The following is a 17,848-nucleotide window of genomic DNA, read 5'->3' on the forward strand; positions in this document are numbered from 1 at the left end:
AAACTGGTTCATCCAAACCAAACTTAATTACTGAGGCCTTGTGTACACTAGAAAAGCTATACCAAAAAACCCACCTGGTGGAGATGCAGCTTATACTGGGTGCAAAAGAATTCTTTTGTTGGTAGAACGTATGCCAGTTTCCCGAACGAAATAAGCTATACCCGCAAAAGGGCTTCTTTTGGTGGTGTAACTGCATGTACACTAGGGCTTTTGCTAGCATAGCTCTGTTAGTTAACAGGGGTTTGGTTTGGTTTTTTCACACTCCTAACTGCCGTAGCTGTGGGGGCAAAACATTTAAACGTAGACCAAACTGGAATCTCAGCACAGATCACAATGACAATACTTGTACATTAACGTGTCTTGGATTGACACATTGCTAGAGAAATATTCAGGTCAGGTATAGAGAGTCCTGAAAAATGTCATCTGTTCCTTTAATTGTGTTTGAAAGGCGAACCTGCCTTGGCAGGGCGTAGTACATTGTGTGCTCCTGCCCATCACAGTCATCTGCGTGATGGCAGAAGAGGGAGGGGGAAGGTCTGCCCAGTACAATACTCAGTTGGATTTTATAAGTTTATAGCTATGTTTTGTTTCTTTTCAGGAACTATATAATCGTGGTGCTTAGAGTGGTCTGAAAGGAACAGAAACACTTAGCCTTGAACTTCTGTTCTGCTGCTGCTTCTTGTGCCTCTGAGGTACAAAACGTATCTGTAAACTTATAATCTATCAAACTGATGTTCAGGGGCTTAAAAAAACAGAGACCCAGGCTTCACGCTCAATAAAAGCCTCTTGGGGTGGGGAAACTGGCACCGCACTATTCCCATGGACAGGTTTTTGGAGACCAGCGTTCCAGGTAGGTTGGTGTGAAACAGTCACACTCCCTGTTTCCTCCCCTGCCTGGCCCCAGAAGACACGCACAGGATCCTGGGCTCGTTCAGCAAGAGGCTGCCCAGAGTGACGTGCACCAGCCCGGAGGAGCAGGGTAATTCCATAAACAGTAATGGCAGGGGCAGAATGAGTTAAAGGCAGAGCCCGCAGAGCTCCCACGTGCACTGCAGATAATCTGGTGGTTCCTCCCGGGCCGCACGGCCGTGCCCCATACCCGGCAGTCTCTGGCTCTTACTGAGAAATAAAGAAGTGCCTTTTATGGGCTAGATCACTTATGTAAGAGCCCCTGGATTTTGTGAGAGCGGGAAGGAATGATTGTGAACTCTACAAAATAGTGGAGGCTCAATGCAAACAAATGGATTACAGCATCCAGCTATGCAAATAGCTTCAGAGCACAGCCCATTTTGCTGAGCATTAATTGCTACACCAGGACTGTTGCATAGCAACAGCTGCATTTGTACAGCTGACAGCTACTGCCCCTGAATTTCTCTGCCACCCTCAGTGACAAATTGAAAAGAAGGGGGCTGTCCCCAGGAAAGCTAGTAGGTGCTAAGAGCACCTGTGTCAGGCCAGGGAATCTGCTAGGGCTACCCCGGGTACACGTGAAATTGTGTACGCAGCAGTGGAACTGGAGTCGCATGTGTGGCTGGGACATAGGGCGAGGCGGGGATTGAGGTGGTGTAGACCAGTCAACTAGTGGAGTATGTGCAAGAAGGGGTCATTAAAACAGCTAGTTACAGCTCAGCGTGAGTGGCTTCAAAGCTGGAATGACTGGCAGCAAGCACCTGCGCATCACAGGTACTGCGGTAACTTTCTGGGCTGAGACTAGCAATCTTAGTGCTGGAGCAGCCCTTCCCCCAAGGAGTAAATCTCGCCGAAGATCCCCTTGTTGAGTTCCTGACCAGGCCCCCAAACATGGGTGATCCTCACAGATCCACATGAAGCTCCTGTGTTCCCAGCAGGTACTCAGCCCCCCTGTACCCTGGTAGCAGAACTGTGTTAGCAGGGACTCTCCCTGGCCATAGCTTCTCCAGAGACCGCCTTGATAGGGTGATAGATTCTTTGTGTGCATCCAAGTAAGAAACCCCTGAGCTCCATCCCCAGGGAAAGAGGACAAGTGGGGAAAGAGACTGGAGAGCAGGTCATAGAGGTTAAGGACAGCAGGAACCATTAGATCATCTAATCTGACCTCCTGTATAACACAGGCCATTACGGTCCGCCTCGTTACCTATGTGTTAAGCCCATTAACTTGTTTGGCTAATGCATGAATTCCAGAGAGTGATCAGTCTGGGTCTGAAGCCACCAAGAGGTGGAGAATCTGCCACTTCCCTCGGGAGTTCGTTCCACTGTTAAAAATGTGGGTTGGATTCTTAATTGTGCTGGGCTCCAGCTTCCAGCTCCTGGCTCTTGTTCTGCCTTTCTCTGCTAGATGAAAGAGCCCTCTAATCCCCCCAGGAAGGTATTTATACACTGCACACAAGTCACCCCTCCTCCTTCTTCTTTTTTATAAACTGCGCAGGTGAATGATTTCTAGGCAGTAATCTACATAATCTGTAGGGAACCCTGCCTAAAGGACACTGGGTGCCTTAAAGAGCCCCCCAACACCATTTATCCCAAAGCAAGCCACATGCCCAGTCTGTTTCTTGCACCATCCACGGTTCACAGTACTGCCAAAACAGAGACAAATTGGTGAGGAATGCTAGCTGCTGAGAGCCGCTGTCCCCAGTAGACCTGAGAATGGAAGCAAGTAGCAGCCTGCAACTCATCTGCACCATAACACCTATAACCCTACACTCAGCACTGAAAACTACAGGGGAACCCAAAAGACCAGGTTACCCTGATAGGTGTGCTCTGAGGAAGAGAAGAATGTTGCTGCAGGTAATGGAGAAATCTCTACCCTGAGGTCACTCTGCAGCCCAGGGAGATGAGGCACAGCCAGAGGCAGGACTACTGTTTCCAGCTGACGAGGGGATGGGTCAACTGGAGATGAGATATTGAAATAAATCCCCAGGACTGAAAGTGTTAAACCAGAGAGTTCTGAACAAAGGATGCCCCAAAACAGCTGAGTGGCTCTGGGTCGCTGGGGGAGTGGGGGGGGGGGGTGTCAGTTTATTGATGCTAACCCCCCCCCCCTTATTTCCTTTACAAAATGCAAACTTTTTCCTCCCTTGTAAATCTTCAAGTTAATGGAGCTAGGAGTGAACCCCACTGGTACCAGCTGAGTTATGGGGGTGTAAATGAGATCAGAATCAGGCCCCCAGCCTGCACACCAGGAATAAAATAAACTACGCACAAGCAGAAGAGAGACATGCCCTGCGAGCTGTTAAGAATGGGAGCTTGGTATCATCTTAGTGACGCAAGTGGAACCTGGGTTCTGTGAACATGCTGCTTCCCCGTCCTAGAGCCCAGAGAGTGCCACCCCCTGCCTTGCACACTCGCTGCACAGGTCCATGTAAAGCAGGGGAGAGTCACCACCTTTCCTTTCCCAGGATTGGGGCCCCCAGATTTGGCCTTTGAGGACTGATAACCTTGTCCCTGGCAAGAAACTGTTCAGATCACAACATGCTTTTCCTTATACCAAGCAGATCCAAATAAATCCTGTATCTGCCTAGGGTCTGCCTTCACAAACCCCATTGCTTTAACCCCCCAGACCAGCCCTAACAAGGAAGATGTTCATTGTTTTGCCATCATAACCACTTCCTGATCCGCCATCATTCCAGCATTCCTTTGAGCCTACTTCGCTAATTCCACAGTAGGCAAAGGAGTGTGTCACACAGGTGGGGGCTAGTCAGTAGCCACACCCCTGAGTGTGCTATAAAGTCAGGCCAGATTGCTGGCCAACTGCTTGAAAATGGCTGCCATCCTCAGAAACTGGGCTTTCAAACAGGTAAAAGAACCCATGCCTCTCCCTTGGGAAAATGGCAATCGCCTTCAGTTGGAGTAGTTACTGCTGAGCCCCGTCTCTTTGAACAGTCAGGCTGAAACCCCCCCTCTCCTCTCTCTAGTGGGGTTTGAGGCTTGTTTTCTCCATTGTTACTCTGCAGACTTGGGGAGGGATTTGCTCTGACATGCAGTGAGAACAGTTACTATACAGAGCCGTGGAGAGATGCCAGCGTTGTACCTGTGCCTTTAGAACGTTGTCTCAGGAATTCCAAGCTGTCTCTTAGCAGTCTCAGCAAACACCTTTCAGACACTTACTGGAGATAGAATGATAAAGGAGAGTAAAACTGTGTGTAGTAAAATGATATCACTGGCTTTTGTAAGGGGAAATGGTACCTCTCTAACCTGTTAGATATTTTCTGAAGGAGCTAAAGCAGTGGCTGAAGGAGACCCACTAAGTGTCATGTACTCTTTCAAAAGTCTTTGCTAAAGCCCTACACGAAACCCTGGTAGGGACCCTTTGTAACCAGGGTGTGTGATAGTCTTGTTATGAATTCAAAGCTGGCGGAGAAATGGGAAGTAAAAAGTAGCCAGTGGTTAATACTGGGGTGCCCAGGCATCAGTTGTTTGAAAAATATTAAAGAGCTGGAAGAAGGAGTGAGGATTAAAAAGACTAGGACGGTTCAGCTAGGAAAGGAGACGACTAAGGGGGGATTTGATAGAGGGCTATAAAATCATGAGTGGTGTGGAGAACGTGAAGAGGGAAGTGTTATTTACTCCTCCTCATAACACAAGAACCAGGCATCACCTAATGACATTAATAGGCAGCACGTTTAAAATAAACACAAGAAAGTACTTCTCCGCACAGCGCACAGCCCACCGGTGGAACTCTCTATCAGGGGATGTTGTGAAGGCCAAAAGTATAAGTTGATTCAAAAAAGAGCCAGATAAGTTCCTGGAGGGCAGGTCCATCAATGGCTATTAGCCAGAATGAGCAGGGATGCAGCCCCATGCTCTGAGTGTCTCTTGCTTCTGACTGCCAGAAGCTGGGAATGGGCGACAGGGGCTGGATCACTCCATGATTCCCTGTTCTGTTCATTCCCTCTGGGGCACCTGGCATTGGCCACTGTCGGCAGACAGGATACTGGGCTGGATGAACCATTGGCCTGGCCCAGTGTGGCCGTTCTTATGTTCTTAAAGGATGGTTGTAAGATGTTGAACTTGTAAACGAAATGATTCTGAGGGGTGGCTGAGACTAGGGAGGAGAGCAAGGAGCTTCAGAAGGATCTAACAACGTGAGATAACTAGGAAACATGATGGCAGATGAAATCCAGCCTAGCCCAGTGCAGAGTCATGCATTCTGGGAAGAGTAGTGTGAGCAGCTTGCACACTGATTGGCCTCAGTATAACATCTCGAGGGGTGGGAATGCAAATACCCAAATAGGCTTTGAGTCCAGCACTTGCAGTCCATTGGGAGTGTTTGCACAGACTCCAGTGGGTTTCGGATCAGACTCTAAGGGTCCCTGGGGAGAGATCACTGAAGACAGCAACCCAGTGTTTAGTAGCTTTAGAAAAGGGACTAGGAATCCACAAGTAATTGTGTGATACTAACTGAGGAGTGCTCTCTAGCGCTCTCACAGACCCGCACTCATTGTGTCAGCAATACACTAGATTTTCTAGCTTGACCTCCTCTTTCCCCATGTTCTACCTTTGGGTATGGCTACACTGGCGAGTTGCAGCGCTGGAAAGCCTCCACCAGCGCTGCAATTAGTAAGTGGCCACACCTGCAGGGCACTTCCAGCGCTGCAACTCCCTGGCTGCAGCGCTGGCCGTACACCTCACTCGGCATGGGGAATAAGGATTCCAGCGCTGGTGCTGCAGCGCTGCTCATCAAGTGTGGCCACACACCAGCGCTGTGACTGGCCTCCAGGGTATAAGGTGTATCCCAGAATGCTTTTATAAATTACTCTCTTTGTTTTGTTATGAACGAGCTCCCATCGGAGCTCCATTGCTTATCTAAAAAACAAACAGAGCTCCTGTTTGCTGTGATCATCTGTACCTGGCTGTAAACAATCAAATGAGAGGCAGGCAGGGAGTGAATGAAACAGCGGGGAGTCGTGTTGGCTGCAGGCTGTTTGCAATTCAGGGCTTGGCTACACTTACAAATTTGCAGCGCTGCAGCAGGGTGTGAAAACACACCCTCTCCAGCGCTGCAAATTGCGGCGCTGCAAAGCGCCAGTGTAGTCAAAGCCCCACAGGGAGGTGGAGTACGGACAGCGCTGGGAGAGCTTTCTCCCAGCGCTGGTGCTTTGACTACACTTAGCGCTTTGAAGTGTAAGTGTAGCCAAAGCCTAAGAGTTAAGACTAAGCGGTCGGAAAAATGTTCTGATTTTTCAAGGCAGGAAGCTAAACACAGTGTTGGCTCCAAAAATCCCCTCTCTCTCTCTCCCCCGGCTCCCTGTCACACTAGACCCCACTCCACCCCCCTCTTTTGAAAAGCACGTTGCGGCCACTTGAACGCTGGGATAGCTGCCCATAATGCATCACTCCCAACAGCGCTGCTAATGCTGCAAATGTGGCCACACACCAGTGCTGGTAGCTGTGAGTGTGGCCACACACCAGCGCTGCTCCTACACAGCTGGACAACCAGCGCTGCAAACTACCAGTGCTGCAAACCATAAGTGTAGCCATACCCTCCTTCTGTGTGTCAGCTCTCCGGTTCAGGAGCATTGCCTTCTTGTATGTCGGGAAGAAGCCAAGGGCATTGTGGGTGTTACTGAAAATATAACAACGGCAATAGAATGCTAGGATGTATTGCGGGAAACATGTATGAATCATAGGACTGGAAGGGACCCTGAGAGGTCATCTAGTCTAGTCCCCTGCACTCACGGCAGGATGAAGTATTATCTAGACCAGGGGTTCTCAGACTTTTGTACTGGTGACCCCTTTCACACAGCAAGCCTCTGTGTGACCCCCCCTTATACATTAAAAACACTTCTTCATGTATTAACACCATTATAAATGCTGGAGGCAAAGCAGGGTTTGGGGTGGAGGCTGACAGCTTGTGACCCCCCATGTAATAACCTCACGACCCCCTGAGGGGTCCTGACCCCCAGTTTGAGAACCCTTGATCTAGACCATCCCTGACAGGTGTTTGTCTAACCTGCTCTTCAAAACCTCTAGTGATGGGGATTCCACAACCTCCCTGGGCAGTTTCTCCCAGTGCTTAGCCACCCTGACAGGTAGGAAGTTTTTCCTAATGTCCAACCTCAACCGCCCTTGCTGCAGTTTAAGCCCATTGCTCCTTGTCCTGTCCTCAGAGGTTAACGAGAACAATTTCCCTCCCTCCTCCTTGTAACAACCTTTTATGTACTTGAAACCTGTTCTCATGCCCCCGCTCAGTCTGCTCCTCCCCAGGCTAAACAAACCCGAGTCGTTCCCTCTTCCCTCCGAGCTCCCGTTTTCTAGCCCTTTCATCATCTGTGTCGCTCTCCTCTGGCCTCTCTCCAGATAAGCCATTATTACTGGTCTCTGCCCTTCCCTCGAATCCCGCAGTGAGTGGTGACCCCTCAGCCCAAACCAGGATCCAGCAGAAAGAGAGAGGAGCTGGGAATGGTAACGAAATAATGACCGGCCTGGGGGGGGGGGCTTCTAAAGAGAGGGTTAAAGAGGGCAGGGCTATTTCTTTAGCATGGAAAGGGAGTGAGGAGGAAGAGAGAAGCTACAGGCATTATTATTATTATTCATTTTCATTACTGTGGAACCAGTGCCTGCCCCCGTCTAATAACACTGTGTGCTGCATTGTACAGGACTGGCTTATGCAGCCTTCTCTGCTCTGAAACCCAGCCAGGGTCTAGCAGCCACACGACCTGGTTGTTTCAGACAGGAGGCAGCGAAGAGCCTGGATCCAACTGAAATGATTGGTGGAACTTGGGGAGTGACTTGGCCAGGGCTTGGCCAGCCGTTTCCCGTGGGTTGTGAACAATCCCGGGCGGTCGAGGCTCCGAGTCCACAGGGGCAGTTAGTCCGTAGTGACTGCCTCCCGTCACCAGCCTCGCTTCAGCCTTCCCTTAGCGCTCTCCCGTGCAAGGGTTAACCCCGGCGCTCTCAGCTCACAGCCCTAAGTGATTTGGCTGTAGCTCGGACCATGGGGAGGGAAGCAGGGGGTTAAATGTGAGGAGTCCAGGATAACAACACACCTTGCCCTCCAAACAGTCAGAGGCTGAGCGAGAGGGGCCAGGGCTAGCCTGGCTCCAGTGGCCCTGATTCCCCGGCTGGGCCAGTCACTTGGTGTCTCTGTAACACAGGGAGCCCCGCAGGGGTGTTACCCATTGCACCCTGTGGCGCTCAGCTCCGTCTTGCAGCCACGTGAAGAGCCTTTGAGGGAGTGAAAAGAGCGCAGTGTCCAGTGGCACAGCTGTGGGATCTTCCCCAGGAAAGACACCAGGGCGCAGCAGGTCCAGCAGTTCCCTCTTCCCAGGGCTTGCAGGGGGGACCCAGCCTTGAGGGGCTGGGGGGAGCACAGGAACATAGGCAGATGGAAGCAGACCCCAGGTCTCTCTAGCCCAGTATCATGTCTCTGACAGTGGCCAGCACAGCTGCTGCAGGGGAAGGTGTGAGATCTCCTGGGGAGTGGGGGGGGGCGTAATCTGCTCCTCACATTAGGTGTGATCCTGATTTCTAAAATGAGATACTGAAACATGGTGGGCTAAGGAGCTAAGGGTCTAACTGTATATACCAGGGAGCCATGTGACTAGGCCATGTGCCTGGAGCGACAGTCAGCTCTGTTCAGTCTAGCGTAGGGGGTAACGTCTGTCAGTGCTGGAGAACAGCTGGAGCTACATCCATGCAGCATTGCCTAGTGGTTGAAGCCCTGAGACCCAGTTCTCCTCCCAGCTCTGCCGCGGCTTGCTGTGCTGCAGCGTGAGAGAGGGGTCTGAGCCAGGCCCCAGGGAGGATGTGAGAGCAAGCGTTCCAGAGCCGTTCTCGCTGGGGCCGGAGAGCAGGTGCAGAGACGTCCGAGGGGCATTAGTGCAGGGAGGACCAAAGGGGCTAGGAGGTTCGTAGCCCCGCCCTTGGATTGCGCCCACCACACTATCATCCAGCCCAGCCAGTTAATACCCAGATGTAAAGGGATTGCGGAGGATGCGATGCCTCCATTAGCGCATGTGGCACATCTGTCCTTGGTGTGCGACTGGCTGGCAGAAGGCTGGGGGGAGACTTGTAACTTCCAGCTTTTAAAGGGGAGAAAGATGTTAGCAAAGGAACTACGGGCCGCTTCCCCTCGCTTCTGACCCCGGAGATATGCTGGAGCCCAGGCTGCAGGCTCGGGCGAAGGACATTCGGGTGGAAATTGAAAGAGCTGTAATTGGGAACTAGCACGGCTTTCATAATACACTGTCAAAGCCGAGGACAGATATTAATGAGCCCTTAACCTCACCCCTGGTTAATCCAGCTAGTGGCCTCTGTGCAGCAGGTAAGTATGGTCACGCCCACCTTCGAGCTGGCTAGAGACAAGAGGAGGGTGTCTAGCCGCAGGGCCCAGAAGCCCGTGGCTGGGCTTGGACGGCAGCCCTGTCAGTGGCACAGCAGGGGGTGGCAGTGGCAGTGAGCTGCAGTGAAGAACTCGCTTGTGGGGCCCGGTGTCTTGTAGGCTGGTATTTGTCGGTTTGTGCAGGGCCTCGTCCAGGCGTCCTCCGCCGAATGGCCACAACTTGAAATCTTCCCTTTTTGATTGGGGGGGGGGGGGAGATTCCCAGCTGATAGACAAAAGTGAAATGCTAGTCTGGGTCCAAACGTGCATAGAAGATAAGTGCCAATCTCCACGAGGCGCTGAGAGGGAGCTGCCAAACATGGCGATAGGCCCCTTGCTCTGGCAAATGGATCACGCTTTGCCTTCCTGGGTGGATTGCTGAGTATCAAGGGTGCTAAGACCAGTTGCCGTTTGAGAGGATATACTGCTAAGGGGGAGGAGGAGGGTTTCTGTAGCTTTTACAACTTAAATTCTCTGTCCTCTGCTTTACTGACTGTTTCTCTCTTTCTCTCTAGTGAGGATACAGCGGAGACAATAGCAATAGAGCCTAACAATCAGCCGAAGTCTCCCCTGGAAAAGTTTATGGTCAGACTGTGTACACATCACCAGAAGCAATTCATTCGTGTGCTAAACGACATCTACACGGAAGTCCAGCCAGGCTGCGAGGGCCGGCCATTACCTGAATCCGAAAACATGGATGCAGCTACTTGCAGCTCTGGTTGTAGCCAGCAAAGCACTGAAAATTGGAAGAAGTCTGCTCCCTGTTCTGAATTGAAGCCCCTTACTTCCTCAGACTCAGACAGAGACCCAGTGGCTCTTCATAGCCCTTTGCGTGCTGCAGGGCAACCCTTGGAGCAGCACGCAGAGGTGAAATCCATGAACAGGATGGAGAATTTCAGTTCTGCTTTCAAAAAAGACTTCTCTGAACACTCTGCTACTAGAAGTAGTTCTGTTAGTCCAAAGGATAGTTCCACCCAAGGATACCTCACCACTTCGAACTCTTCCTCACTTCACTTCCATCCTGGCACCAGGAGCCCGGAAGGACAAACCCCTGGACAGGAGCAAGAGTCTGGTGTCAGAAAGTGTGAGGATGACAAAGACCAGATCCAAGGCAAGGCCTTAGCAGACGGCTACGTTGCTGTCAAAGTGGCCCATGTGAACGGCAGTGAGGACAAGTCAGACAGCTGCCTGGGCTCTCAGAAGAACTCTTCCAAAGCTTTCCCAGAAGAGGGTTGGGATTCAGGGTTTCCAGTGAACTCTCCTAGAAGAGCTGACAAGGAGAACGCTTTACAGTGCAGCTCCAAAGCCTCTTTGCACCAGGATTTAGAAATAAACGAAGAAGATGCAAGACCAAAGCAAGAAAACCATCTCCATGCCCTGGGGAAGGCTAAGGGGGGCTACCACCCGCATGCTGGCGACAAGAATCCACGTGAGCATGCCAGAGACGGATGGGTGGCCTCTGCCCCAGTGCCAGTGATGCACAAAGCCTCCAGTGGGCGCTCACGAGCTAAGGCAGGGTCCTCAGCCGTCAGAACAGCTCGGAAGAACAAAAGGGCATCGGGGCTGAGAATAAACGACTATGACAACCAGTGTGACGTTGTCTACATCAGCCAGCCAATAACTGAATGCCACCTGGAGAGCCAGCGGTCAGTGTCGTCCCGGAGGACAGCTCGGAAGAGCACCCGCGGGTATTACTTCAACGGTGAGTGCTGCGAGCTGCCAACTGTCCGCACGCTGGTGAAAAGCTCCCGGGTGGGGCCGGCACTGAGGCCGGAAGCTAAGCAGAGCCCGGCGCGCTCCGGAGGCGAGCCTTCGGGGGCAGCCCCAGCTGGGCGGAAAGAGGCTGACAAAAGAGCTTCCCTCAGGCTCCTGTCCAAAGGGGCTCCCCCCAGCAGAGAAGCTAACGAGAGAGCCGAAAAGGAGCCCAGCGAGGGCGGCTCGCTGGAGTCAAGAGAAGCTGCTTACACTGAGCCACTGCTGGCTCTCTCTGCTCCCGCCTGCCCTGACAATGCACCAGAAGGCGGCTCGGCCACCACGCAGCCTCTAGCCATCGGCCCCTCTGCTGCTGAAGGAAGTGAGGAGAGGATGTGCCAGCTGCTGGAAGAGGTGGAGGCAAATGTTCTTCAGCAAGCTAGCAGCAGTGCTGACCTGGCTGGGGACTGTGAGCCCACAGAAGACAGCAGCAGGGAGGCTACAGATTCGACACCTCTTTCTCCGCCAGAAGCTGCTAGTAGGGAGGAAGGTTCTCCAAGCTCAGAAATACACGTTGTTCCGGCGCCTCCTGCCAGCCTGGACCCGGCGCCTCCTGCCGGCCTGGACCCAACTCCTCCTTTGCAGCTTCCTACCAGTGCAGAGCTGGTGCACCATGCAGAGCCTCCTGCCAGCATGGACCCAACTCCTCCTTTGCAGCTTCCTACCAGTGCAGAGCTGGTGCATCATGCAGAGCCTCCTGCCAGCATGGACCCAACTCCTCCTTTGCAGCTTCCTACCAGTGCAGAGCTGGTGCATCATGCAGAGCCTCCTGCCAGCATGGACCCAACTCCTCCTTTGCAGCTTCCTACCAGTGCAGAGCTGGTGCACCATGCAGAGCCTCCTGCCGGCCTGGACCCTGAGCCTCCTGCTGGAGTAGACCCAGAGCTGGCTGGAGCACTTCCTGGAGACCCCCCAACTAGTTCAGACCTGGAGCTTCCTGCCATGCCCCCTGCCAGCATGGACCTGGAGCCTCCTGTGCAGCCCCCGGCGAGCTTGGAGACGGAGCCCCCGGCGAGCTTGGAGATGGAGCCCCCGGCTAGCTTGCAGTCTGCCGATGTGACCACAAGCGTTCCTGCTGACCCACAAGCTGCCGTAAGGGAGGTGCAGGAAAGCCCACCTGAGCCAGGGGAGGCCATGCTGACTCTTGCAGAGCTCAGTGGAATCTTGGCAGGCGAGACTGCCCCAGAGAGCAGCAGGCTGTGTGAGAGAGAGAACGGTGATGGCGAAATGCCATCAGGACCTGACACTTCAGAAACAGATGGTAAAGGGACCGGCTTGTCCAAAGAAAGCCCAGAGAAGAAGCAAAAGAAAGGCAGGAGAGCGCTCGTAGCATCAGACCGGCGTCTCCGCAGCCAGCAATCCCAACCACCCACAGAAGGCAGTGCTGAAAAGTCTGGTTCTTCCACCTCTCTGCAGCTTCCCTGTCTTCAGATTAAGCTTTCTAAAAGTCCCGGTGCAAAGCGTTTTAGGAGGGAGGTGCACCTTGATGGAGCAGCATCCGTGTGCTTCCCAAAGGATTGTTTCCACAAAACACTGCTGAAGAACATCCAGGGCCCAGGCACCGGGAGTGCTCTAGAGAGAGAGCCCGTGCAGCGGGGAGGAGATGAAAATGGCATTACTACTAGGCAAACCTATAAAAGCATGTTGGCAAAAGAGGGTGCAGCAGAGAGAGAAGGGTCATCAAAAGATGGCCCCCCTGCTAAAGCCAGCCATAGTAAGTCAGGGGAGATGCTTGAGATCTGTGTAGAGGCTAATTCTGATAAGAGAAGTGTTCTCCTTCCTAGGGAAAGTGGAACAGGTGTACAGGATGCAGAGCGATCGGATGAGAAACCAGGTGATGTGGAGAACCCAGACCATGCTGTAGATGCTGGAAAGGTACAGTATAAAGATCTGACTGATTCGCCTACAGGTCCCAGTAGCAAAAGTGGAAGCAAACACGTCCCATCCAAGACTTGGAAGCATAAAAAGCTGGCCCTCCCAGTTTACAACTTGAGACACACCCCTACACCTGTGGACACTGCAAAAAAGAATCTTCCAGGGAAGGAAGTTCTGCAAGCAAATCCAAGCCAGAAGGAAGAACGCAGTTCAGGGAACAAAGACACCATAGATTTGAAGGAGGTGGACGCAGTGGCTGAGGACAAACCAAAGTTTGTGGAGTGGTGTGCTGAGGAAGAGAATCAGGAGCTTATTGCTGACTTTAATGCCCAGTATATGAAAGTTCAGAAAGGCTGGATTCAGTTGGAAAAAGAAGTACAGCCAGCCCCCAAAGTAAAGAACAAAGCTGACAAGCTGAAAGAGATTTGGAAAAGCAAGAAAAGAACCCGGAAATGCAGGGCATCTCTTGAAGTTCAGAAGCTTTCTCCTGTCCAGATGCTGTTTATGAAGGCCTTCAAGTTATCCAACATTTGCCGTTGGTTCTTGGAGACAACTGAAACCAGGTCGCTAGTCATTGTGAAGAAACTCAATACCCGTCTCCCCGGAGATGTGCCCCCCATCAAGATCCCCCTGCAGAAATATTGTTCTTCCAGCCTGTATCCCAGCTCACTGCAAGCTGAACGCTTGAAAAAACACCTCAAGAAATTTGCTGCAACTACCCCTGCTAAAAATAACTTGAAGAATCAAAAGTTATGGGCCAGGCTTCGGGAGAACGCTGACAGTACGGAGCCCGGGGAAGCCGCCAGTCCCAACCGGATGTCTCCTTGTGAGACGAGCTCAGAAGAAGCTGGTGAAGACAGAAACGTGCAGCCCCCTCCAAGTCTGCCAACGCAGGCTAGCACTAGGATTCTGCGGAAATACTCCAATCTGCGGGGCAAACTGCGAGCCCAGCACCGCCTGGCAAAGAACGAGAGAAAGGGGGAGAGTGCAGCTGATCATCCCTCCGTGGAAAGTAAGCAAAGCCGGAAGAGCGTCTGCATCAACCCGCTGATGTCTCCAAAGCTGGCCTTGCAAGTCAAAGCAGATGTGTTTCCTGCTAAGTCCATGCGAGCGGAAGCAGCGGTAAAGGGAAGAAAAGGGAAAAGCAGGTCCCAGGAGGACTCCTTGCCCAAAGCTGACCCTCAGCCAGGCAGAAAGAAGAGAACGCTGCAGGAGGGCAGTGCTGTGCCAGAGCCGTCTCACTCCTCCAGTAAAGACAGGCTGCCAGCTAAGAAGGGCAGCAAAGTAAAACATTCCGAGGGTCCTCCGAAAGCTCCTGCTACCAGAAAGCAGGCTGCCATGGAAAGAAGCAGTAAGCTCGAGAAAAAGGTGTCTTCGAAAGAGAAGAGAGTCCCGAAAAGGCAGCTTGGCAAAGGCAGACTCCCCATCCCGAAAGTCAGAGAGAACCCCACCAAAAGAGCTGCAGCCCCACCCAGCCAGGAAGGGCTCACAAAATCTGCAAAGCCGAAGCCTGCGGGGGAGCCCTCTACCAGGTCACAGAAAGCAGCCAATAAGAAGCCCAGCAGTGGGAAAACTCTGACCAGGTCTATGAAGAAAATTCAAGAGAGCAGCACGTCCCAGGGCAAGAGAAAATTAAGGGCAAAAGTTGACTGTTCACACAGCAAGCGAACACGACTGGATGCAAAATAACCAAGAGAATGGTAGCCGTGGAAAAACTGTTGTATAGTAGTAACCCTTGATCATGCATTAACTGAAGCTGCTTTTATAAGCTGTAGCAAGCCTTCAAAAATCCACAGCTAAAGGATTACACCTGGGATTTTAGGCATCGGAAGGTGTGTCTCAGACAGAGAGGAGAGCCGTCTGTCTCTACTGTTGAGGGAAGTTACTGCAATTCGAATGTTCCTTGGATTTTAAGCTTGGAACCAGGCAGTTTTAGTTAAAAGTACAGTGCCTTATTTATCATTTTTAAACAAATAAAGAAAAAAGCTAGTCTGTGTGATTTAAAGGCTTGCATTTTATACTTGATGCACAAGCACTTGTACTGTAGCAGAAAGGAAACCACCTTCATGCACATAAAGTAGCTTTCAGCAGCCTCTTGAGGGGCATGCACACAAACCCTTCCCTTTGCATTAAACATCCTGACTGTGTGTTTGTGAGTGACATTGGAAGCAAAACCAAAAGCATTTCTCTTGTAGCCAGAGAGGGAAGGGGTAATTGGTCATTACTCCGTTCATTAGCAGCAGGTAACTGTTTAAAGATATTAATTGTTGGCTACTTGCGTGTAATTTATGGTCTTTAGGGTTAGACAGCGATTTCTGCTCTGCTGCTTCTTAAGCCTTGAGGTGGTGTGGTCTGATCTAAACCGCCGTGGCAAAGGGGTCACTGCTTGGAATATTGCCGCTAGTTCTGTAGCATCTACAGCTGTTTGCAGGCACAGTGGGCTAAGCTCATCCTTGGGGCTCTCCGGTATGTTAGGGATGAATTGGTCCCACGGTGCCTTACTGTTGGGCAAAACGCCCTCTCCAATCAGCGTTTTGTTTCATAGCACCTGGATCCATGTTGATTTCTGCTTTCTCGGACGGTAGCTTTTCACTAATAATCGGGTATTTTCCTTCCTGTGAAAAGCCAGGGCAGATTTCCACTTGTTATTTAGTCAGTCTGTGTGAAAGGGATATTTTTACCCTCCCCACGTTGTCTTCCCCCACCCGCACAGAACACCTGTATTTTAAGGCAAAATTCTTAATGTCAACTTTGAATAATGCTGAGATCTAAAGTCTCTGATTCCTTTTTTTTATTAACTTCAATCTCATTTTAAAATAAAGTGAAGCTGTTTTGGTTCCAGCCAGCGTTGTGGTGTGCTGTGGAGTCTAGGAGCGGGTAGTTCCCTTCATCGTCAGAGCAGCCCAGGCACTCTGTACACCCCGCCTTGCAAACATAGCCTTGAAGGTCTAATCAACACACACCTTGCACTGCTTAAAGGTCAAGCAATAGTTTCCAGTGGAGAACCACGAAGAGTAACAGCTGATACGCGCAGGAAAACCTGTTAGAAATTCATAGAATCATATTCCCACCGCAGACACTGGCGGTGGAGCTAATTGGGGTGGGGGTGGGGAGTTGAAAATTTCCGCCCGCCCCTTGTGTAAGCAGCTGTAAGATGATGGCGTCAGCTCCCACTCTGTGCCCAAGTTTAAAAGCTCAAGGCCACTCATTTTATTTCAAAAGCTCCACTCCGAGCCGGTACAAAAGAAGGGCTGTTTGCACAAGTTTCTAAGCAAACTTCCTTCCATTCACTAGGTTCAGCACCTGAAATGTGATTGTGAAGGCTCTGAAATCTCCTGACCTTTGGAGAATAGCTTCCAGCCGCCATTGTCCTGGCGCGATCGGAATATACATGCAGATCTGTGTTGTACCAACCAGCTTAAACGAGGCTCTCCCCTCCGAGAGCGTTACAGGAGCATGCCTCTTGGGCCGTGGAGAGGGCGGCCTTGCAGAGGAATTGATTTTCACGGTTAGCGTTGAACCTCAGATACCAAAGCTCATTATTGGAGGCAGAAAGTGGATAATTAATTGTCTTCAATCTCTTGCTGGATCCATTTAGCACAGGGGATGAAACTAAGCTTTGGAGACTCCACAGCACTCTTCCCAGTGCAGTAGTTCGCTCCCCGTGTGCTGGAGAGTGTCGTGTGCTGAGACAGGCGGGCACCCGCACTGGCGGTGCTACAGCCAGAGCCCAGGGGCAGGGGGACTTGGAAATCACTGATCTTTAAAGCACTGTTATTTTTTTAATCATGCTGAATAAAGTAAATGCTGGACAGTTGTTTTGTGGCTGCCAGGCCTGTCGGCCCTGTACTGGTTCATATGCAGTTATCTATTACTTTAATTGTATTGTGCATATTAAATATGTCAAGCATTCCGCCAGAACAGATCTAAAGGCATTTAAGGAGGGGGGGGCTGTACTTGCTGGTGGAGGATTGGTCCTCAGATGTTAAAAAGCTGGATTTTTTTTTAATTCTGATCTAGAATATTCTTGTTTCCTGTAGTCTGGGCTGCTTTCATAAATAGTGAGTGTGTATGTGTGTGCGCACGTGTGCAAGGACCTTTGCTGTCTCTGAATGGTGCCCCTATCCCAACGTCATGCCAATAAAACCTTTACCCCACCCACCCCATCGGTTTTCGTGTGTATGCCAGAGTGGAAAGAAAAGGTGTTCGGTTTCTGTGGGGTTTTAGCATTTCAAAGCTTTCTCCTAGGACTGTTTGTCCTTCACAACCTGCAAGGAACCGGGGGCTATTTTAACGTCCAGCTTCAGGCTGGGGAGTGACAGAAATCTGAGAATAACCAGGAGCTGCAATAGCTCTTCTGGGCAGCCGATTGCTGCAGATTGCTGCTAGGTCTCCAGGCCTAGCTGCACATGGCTGTGGCAGGGCCATGACAGGTGGGCTCTAGGGCCTGTCTCGCCCTGCCGGCTCCTGTGTAGCTCGTCGCTCGCTGCCTGCCCTGCCTTTGGAGCCAGTGTCCCTTCTCCGGGCGTGACGTCACCCAGGGGCTGCCACGTTACTCGTGGCACGTCTGGATCAGAGTCTGACTGGGGTGAGAGACGGGCCAGTGTGCCCATCGGGGAAGGGGGCAACCGTGCCCACCTGCCAGTGGTGCCCAGCTAGGACACAGTCCCTGGAAATGGGAGACTCTTCCCAGGAGGCTACATTGAGAAAAGAAAAGAAAATCTTCCTGTCCCCCCCTGCAGGCCCCCGGCTGCGTCCTTTCACCTCCCCCGCTGGTGAGCCAGGGGAGTGTGTGTGTGTGTTCATTGCTGAGAGGTCAGAGCACTAAGCCGGGCCAGAGAACGCGGCCCTCAGCCGTGGAGACGCCGCTGGGGCAGCTGCTGAGCCGGGCATCACCGGGCAGGGCGCCTGCTGCAGGGGGCA

General features: G+C 51.7%; 1 protein-coding gene across 1 annotated transcript; it reads left to right on the forward strand.

Moving 5' to 3' along the window:
- Window positions 1–1,652: 1,652 nt before the first annotated feature.
- Window positions 1,653–17,279, forward strand: LOC123357015. The gene is made up of 3 exons (XM_045000275.1): window positions 1,653–1,683; window positions 3,754–3,772; window positions 9,814–17,279. The coding sequence occupies exons 1-3, from the start codon at window positions 1,653–1,655 to the stop codon at window positions 14,612–14,614; spliced, it is 4,851 nt and encodes a 1,616-aa protein (XP_044856210.1). The 3' UTR covers window positions 14,615–17,279.
- The last annotated feature ends 569 nt before the right edge of the window (window positions 17,280–17,848 follow it).

Source organism: Mauremys mutica, unplaced genomic scaffold (genome assembly GCF_020497125.1).
Source record: "Mauremys mutica isolate MM-2020 ecotype Southern unplaced genomic scaffold, ASM2049712v1 000206F_np12_subseq_1:328963_obj, whole genome shotgun sequence".
Classification (NCBI taxonomy): Eukaryota; Metazoa; Chordata; order Testudines; family Geoemydidae; genus Mauremys; species Mauremys mutica.